At 41.6% G+C, this 7,469-nt stretch overlaps 2 protein-coding genes across 3 annotated transcripts in view; both read left to right on the plus strand.

Annotated features, from left to right (window-relative positions):
* LOC107631869 (vacuolar amino acid transporter 1) overlaps positions 1 to 7,469 on the plus strand; it is a 20,971-nt gene that overhangs the window by 2,805 nt on the left and 10,697 nt on the right. The gene's annotated exons all lie outside the window — the stretch shown is intronic.
* LOC110269536 lies at positions 2,316 to 3,275 on the plus strand. Its single transcript, XM_021117454.1, has one exon. The coding sequence runs from the start codon at positions 2,316 to 2,318 to the stop codon at positions 3,273 to 3,275; it is 960 nt and encodes a 319-aa protein (XP_020973113.1).

Raw genomic sequence — 7,469 nt, forward strand, 5'->3', positions numbered from 1 at the left:
CTATTAACAATTGTATTGAACAACTATATTAACAATTATAAAATGTTTGAATTTTTGTAGGTGGATAGGATTCTTTTTCACTTGTCGCTGGATAGTTAAAGAACTTGGTTAATAAAAATCGAAGACATCTCTTTGAATTTTTAGCCCTCATCACTAGTGCTCTGTTCTATTGGGCTGACCCAATTCTACAGCCTTCCTTTGTGTGATATAATTAAATTAATTATTCGAATGAATTTTTAAGTAATGAGTTGCAAAAAATTACTACTTCTCCAAGAGTGGAGCCTCACGCTCTCCAGGAGTGGAGTTATACTGCTTCGACAGCGAAGCTCTTAAATCACAACAACTACTCAAGTCCAGATCAAATATAAGCTCAAAGATAATCACAAAACAAAGGAGAGGGACAGAACAAAAAAGTAATACAACTCAGCAGGACAAGTTATGGAAAGGATAGAAAACACAGCCATGGAAGGGGATGTTCTAGACTTGGAAGAATCTTCAACTCAACATGGAGAAAAGACAGATCAGAAGCTAGTTGGCCGGGTGTTGACGGAAAAGGTGTTGAATACGGTCACAGTACGCAAAACGATCCTCAACATGTGGGGAGATCCACAAGGTCTAGTGATCACTAATGCAGGACCAAACTCATTTATCTTGAACTTCAAGAGCCAGGAGGAAGCAAGAAGAGCATATGAAGGTGGACCATGGAGGATAGAAGGGCACATGCTGAGTCTGCAATGGTGGAGCCCAAACCTGTCCATAGAAGAGGTAAACTACAATCAGCTTCCTATTTGGGTTCAAATACATGGATTGCCTTATGATAAAATAAATATAAAAAATGCTGAGAAGATAGGAGCCACATTAGGGAGAGTGATAAGTGCTGAAGATCCCTTTGTTGAAGGAAACATGCTTAGATCCTTCCTTAGGGTGAGAGTGGAGATAAATGTTCAAGCACCACTGAAGACTGGATTCTGGTTTAGAAGAAGTGATAGAAGCCAGTCATGGGCTGATTTCAAATATGAAAAACTGTATGATTATTGTTACAAGTGTGGGAGAATTGGGCATGACAAAAGAGCATGTGGGGAGGAACTAGTGAGATCATTAGTAAACCCAGAAATTCCCAGATATGGGCCTGAACTCACAACTCCAGGTCTGAGGTCAATAGAAAATGAGGCAAGAAAGGCAGGTATTAGGAGGAGAAAGGAGGAACAGAACAATTGGGTGGAGGAGTTGTGGGAGGCGCGTGAAAGAAGTTTGCAAGGGAGGGAGTGGTTGAAAAGACAGGCACAGAAGGACAGAGGGGGGTCAAGTCTAGGGGGAGTAAGAAGCTCTCAAGCCAGTGCCTCTGCCAAATCTTGGGACAGAGCAGAAAATCCACAAGAGCAAATAGGGGAGAGACAAGTGGCAATACAAGAAGTGCAAGATCAAGGTAAAGGGGCTGAGGATGATAAAATGAACGGTGAGGAACACAACAGTATCTGCATGATAAATGATGATGGGACAGCAAATCATAAAAAAGGGAAGAAGGAAGAAGCCATCCAACAAAATCAGCAAGCTAGTGAGTCAGCAACAATGAGAAACGTGAATGAGGCCAAGGATAAGGACAATGCAGAAGAGAATGAGGAGGACAGCAACAAGATTCCTAGGAAGCATAAAGAGAAAGGTGGGCCAAGCATGAGAAGAATGGACAGTACAAACAGAGGGACATGGGCTTTCATTAACCAAAGGCCCAATATGAATAGACAACAAATCAGAACTGGGCCAAGTGAAGGAGAAGGGAATCTTACCATTAGAGAAATTTTGATGGAGTTCAATAAAAATATGGCTGAAGAAAATAGGAAGAAAAACATAGGAAAAGAAGTAGAAGATGAGGCTCAATACAGAAATAACATGGACGTTGACGGACCAACAAGACACTTTGGAACAAATAAGGAACAGTCAAAACAGAGAGGAAAGCAGATAATCACAGAGAGTGAAGGAGGCTTCTATTATGTAGAATTAGCAGAAGAAGAGGAAGAAATAGAGCAGAAAAACAGTAAAGCAATAGTAGTGGCCAGAGAATACGAAACAGAACTTATCCAAAGGATGGAGGAAAAGTTAAAGCTGAAAAGAAGAAGGGAAGAGGACCAACAGGAGCGAAATGTAAAACTTCAGAAAGAAAAAGAGGAAGGTACGCAAATGTCGAGGGCCAACAAGAAGAACAGAAGGTGGAGAAGCATAACAGAAGGAGGAGTGCATGAGGAAGGATCACAGATCAGAGATAACTTGGAAGACATAACGGCTGAGGAGGCGGGCCTACACATGCCCCCAACTCAACCATGAGCATCATAAGCTGGAACTGCCGCGGGGTAGCAGCTCCCGCGACAGTTTCTGAATTGCACAGTATGTGCAAACAATTCAAGCCTGCAATAGTATATCTAATGGAGACTAGAGCTAGAGAAAGTACTATTAAAAAGTTGAAAAGAAGGTTACATTTTGAAAATGTATTTCACATAGAACCCCGGGGACTGTCCGGAGGGCTATGCCTTTTGTGGAATGAAATATATAATATTAATATTTACTTTTGGTGCGATAATCATATAAAAGCTCGTATTGATGATAGAAAAGGGAAAATATGGGAGTGTAATTTTATATATGGGAATCCATGTTTTGGAAGGAGAAAAGAACAATGGAGGACAATCACAGCGAATAACAACAACAAGGGGGAGCCACAGCTATTCATCGGGGATTTCAATGACATTTTAAGCCAAGAAGAGAAAATTGGGCTACATCCAAAGCCACAGAATCAGGTGAGAGAATTTAGGCAGTTTGCAGATATGAATTACCTTATGGACTTAGATATAAAAGGAGGAAGATTCACATGGTTCGGAAATCCAAGAAATGGATTCATCACCAGGGAAAGGATAGATAGGGCATTAGTAAATTGGGAATGGAGAGTATTATATCAGCAGGCATCACTCAAAGCTCTGCCAGCCATCAGTTCTGATCACTGCCCATTGGTTTTGGACATAAATCAAGTTCAAAGGACAGAGAAAAGTTTCAAATTCGAGGCCTTCTGGACCGATCATGAGGATTGCGAGAATACGGTAAAAAAGGGATGGGAAAAGGAAGATGTCCAAGGATGCGTCTGGAAAGGAATAACAACAAGAATGAAAAATTGTAAAGAGGAGCTTAAAAAGTGGAGCAAGAGGACTCTGAAACGAGCAGATCAAGAAATTCGCAAGCTGAAGGAGGAATTAACGAAGCTACAAGATTCAGATTTAACACAAGAAAAATAGGAGAAAATACAACAGATAAAAGAGAATATAGCTGCATTATGGAAACAGGAAGAAAAATATTGGGGACAAAGAGCTAGGTTGAAGTGGTTAAAATGGGGAGATAAGAACACAGCTTTTTTCCATGCTACAACCATTCAAAGAAGGGGAAGGAACCGAATCGATAAGCTCAAAAATGAGGCGGGCTTCTGGATACAAAACAGGAAAGAAATCATGAAGCACATAGAGGAACGATTTGATGCGCTCTTTACTTCAAACAATAAAAGGAATTGCGAGTCAGTCGTAAACAAGATTTCAGTAAGAGTCTCGGAAGACATGAACAGGGAGCTGATCGCAGAGGTCACAGAAGAAGAAATCAGGAAAGCAGTTTTCAGCATGGGTAGCCTCAAGGCTCCTGGACCAGACGGCCTGAATGGACTGTTCTATCAAAAGCACTGGGAGATAATCAAAAAAGAGGTATGTGCAGTAGTCAGAGAATTCTTTCGGAACGGGTTCTTGCCGGAAGAGATTAGCGAAACCATAGTAGTTTTAATTCCAAAGGTAAAAGATCCGGAAGAACTCAATCAGTTAAGACTAATTAGTTGTTGCAATTTTATTTACAAAATAATAACCAGGGTCATAGTGTTGAGACTAAAAGGGCTTCTCGAGGATATAGTGTCCCCAACCCAAAGTGCATTTGTGGGTGGAAGGCTCATACAAGATAATGTAGTAATCGTCCAAGAAGTCTACCATAGCCTAAATAGGAAAGGAAGAGATGGATCAGAAAATGTTGCAATCAAATTAGACATGAACAAGGCGTATGACAGGCTGGAATGGGATTTTCTCGAAAAAGTGCTCAAGAAATTTGGGTTCGCTGAGAAGTGGGTTGACTGGGTGATGAAATGTGTTAGAAGTGCAAGTTATAGGGTAAGAGTCAACGGTGAGTTATCGAAGAAGATAAAGCCTCAGAGGGGTCTTAGACAAGGGGATCCATTATCCCCATACCTGTTCATTTTAGCAGCGGAGGTATTCACGATTCTTATGCAGCAGGCTAAAGAGAAAGGCAACATAACGGGTCTAAAGATAGCCCCAACAGCTCCGGCTATTACTCACTTGTTGTTTGCGGACGACTGCATTATTTTTGCGAAGGCGAAGGAGGAGGAGATCTTTCAGATCATAACCGTACTAAACGAATACACAGAGGCATCCGGGCAAAGAATTAATATGAACAAGTCAGGCATCTCCTTTGGAAGTCAAGTGCCGATACAAACGAGAGTAGGCATAGAAGAGATTTTAGGAATGAAAACATGGGACACGCCAGGAAAGTACTTGGGGCTACCAGCCATATGGGGAAGATCTCACAACAAAGCTCTAGCATGGATTGAAGAGAAGATCATGAATAAACTAGAAGGGTGGAAAGAAAGGTTGCTGAATCAAGCAGGCAAAGAAACTCTAATAAAATCGGTAATTCAGGCAATACCATCGTATATTATGAATGTGATAAAGTTCCCGAAGAGCTTTTGCGGGAGAATTTGCACGAAGATCGCGAGATTCTGGTGGGCAGCATCGGGGAAGGAACGGGGCATTCATTGGAAGAAGTGGGATAGCATCACGGATAGCAAGAGTGAAGGGGGATTGGGGTTTAAAGACCTGGAAAAACAAAACACTGCCTACCTGGCAAAACAAGCATGGAGAGCTCTCAAAAATCCAAATGCAATCTGGGTACAAATTTTAAAATCGTTGTATTTTCCGGACGGCAACTTCTGGACAGCAACGGGTAAAAAAGGCACCTCATGGGTCTGGAGAAGTATCTTACATGGAAGAGAGCTATTAAGGAAATGCGCAAAGTGGAGCATAGGAGATGGCTCCAAAGTGAGCATCTGGAAGGACAATTGGATCGCAGGCAGGAGCAGCCCTCTTAACACAAACAGTACAGATGACTCAAAGGTTAAGGATCTCATTGTAAATGGGGAAGGCTGGAATAAAAGAAAGATCGAGAGCAGATTCTCCCAAGAAATTTGCAAGGAGATACTTAGCACCCCTGTTAGTGTAGTGAACAAAGAAGATCATCTGTATTGGCCATGGAGGGAAGATGGGAGTTACTCAATAAGAACTGGATACTATGCTGCAAGAAGAGTTGAGCAGAATAGCAAATATGGAAATCCATCAACAAGTGAAGACAAAAGGGAGATATGGAGGGAGGTATGGAGAATGGAAGTACCACAGAAGATCAGAATGTTTTTATGGAAAGCCTGTCATGATATATTACCCGTAGGTTCTAACTTATATAAAAGAAAGATGGCACCAAATCCAGTTTTCCAGATATGTTTAAAAAGTCCAGAGACAGTAGAACACGCACTACTACTTTGTGATTGGGCTAGGGCAGCATGGTTCGGAGCGGAATGCCAATGGACCCCAACAGTGGAGACAGTAAGTTCTATCGGAAATTGGGTGGTCGAATGTATAAAGAAGTTGAGAGCAGGTGGGGGAGAGGACATGGAGAAGAGGATCAGCAAGCTAGGATTTCTCATGTGGGAAATATGGAAAACAAGAAATAACAAAATGTTTCAGCAGCAGGATGTAAATCCTAAATGGACAATCTACAGGGCTAAAGCACTAGAGAAAATCTACTGGAAGCTAGCAGAAAAACAGCACACACAGAAAACAGAAGGCAATAAAAGTAAAACAAACCTGGTGAAATGGAGACCTCCCCCTGAAAACTGGTTGAAGGCGAACGTTGACGCAGCATTCAGGAAGGATACAGGAACTGGTGCAATTGCTGTGGTTATCAGAGATCACAAAGGAAGAATCATATTAGGTTTTTCAGGAAAAATCCAAGCCACATCAAGTACTGTGGCAGAAGCCCAGGCAGTAAGACAAGCATTAATCATAGTGAATAATTTACAAATGGGCAGAACCTTAATAGAAACTGACAACCTAAAGCTAGCTCAAGCTATCAAATCTAAAATAGCTTTAGGAGAGGCTATGGCCATATTCCAAGACATTCAAATTTTAATGGCGAATTTACCTGAAAAGGGAATGACTTGGACCCCCAGAAATGGAAATCGTCTAGCCCATGCAGTGGCGAAAGCGGCAGAAGCAGAGACACTACGAGCAAACTGGAGCACTAAACCACCTACAGAAATACAGAACATTATTAGAACAGAGCTTCGAATGTAAATCAACAACTACACAAGAATTACTGGATAATTAAAATTAGGCAAATAGAGAAGCTCGAACCAAGCAAAGAGCCACGAGTGTCAGGATTTCATCCAGATCGTCAATGATCTGAGACAGAAGATCTGCATGCAACTCAAGGCGACGCTGTGTCTGAGATCGTGCTGCGGGAACGTGAGGAATAGGAGGGCCAGAGTGGTTCCAGTGGAGGCAAAAGATGGAGGTCATCGAGTTCAAATTCTGATAAAGGGAGTGGCATCCGGATTCAAGTTCTGACAAAGGGAGAGCATCAATTCGGATTGTATGGTTGAGGCTCCGGAAGACATTTGGAGTGGAGTCTACCCAATACTCCGAATTGCTAACGGGAAGAGGTTATTATGGATCTTGGAAAGAGGAGGAAGCAGAGCGCTGTTGGTGATGCCCTGGCTCCTGCTTCGGAGACAGCTTCGTGGGACGGCGGCGCAGTCACGACAAAGGCTTCGCGTTCCCAATCCGGTGGCCTCAGTAACCATGCATGCTTCAGATCATGTCGCCGGCGAACTGAAGGAAGGAGCCTCGAGGAATCACGAGCTGAAGAGATCTTCTCACTCTCGCGGTAAGGGAGGGGAACAGGGATGGATAACGGATCGGTTTGGGGGGTTTGGATCTCTGTTCTGGACCTGGGCCGGACTGTTGGCCCGGGTCTCCGTCCAAAAAAATTTCCCACTTCAAAGGTCTAGGGTTCAAACTCTAAAGAATGCAATTGAGAAAAAAATATGATAAAATATGTGAGAAGTGTATTAATAATATATATAAATTTGTTTCATAAGTAAAACTAAGAAAAAATATGAGAGAAAAAAATATTTAATAATAAAACATTATACTTTATCTTCTGTAAAAATCTAAAATTTATAAAACCTAAATTCTTTTTGTTGAATGATAAACTAAAGCCCTTTCAGTTGGAAGGACCAAAATATTACAAGTTAAAATTTTTGTAGTCTTTTCGCTACACATCTTATCATTTTAAAAGTAAATCGTTGAAATATAACATTTAAAATTGAA

The sequence above is a fragment of the Arachis ipaensis genome, chromosome B03 (genome assembly GCF_000816755.2).
Source record: "Arachis ipaensis cultivar K30076 chromosome B03, Araip1.1, whole genome shotgun sequence".
In the NCBI taxonomy this organism is placed as follows: Eukaryota; Viridiplantae; Streptophyta; class Magnoliopsida; order Fabales; family Fabaceae; genus Arachis; species Arachis ipaensis.

What these genes read in the sequence shown, in the direction of transcription:
- LOC110269536 (XM_021117454.1), top strand. Translation starts at nt 2,316, where the DNA reads ATGAGCATCATAAGCTGGAACTGCCGCGGGGTAGCAGCTCCCGCGACA.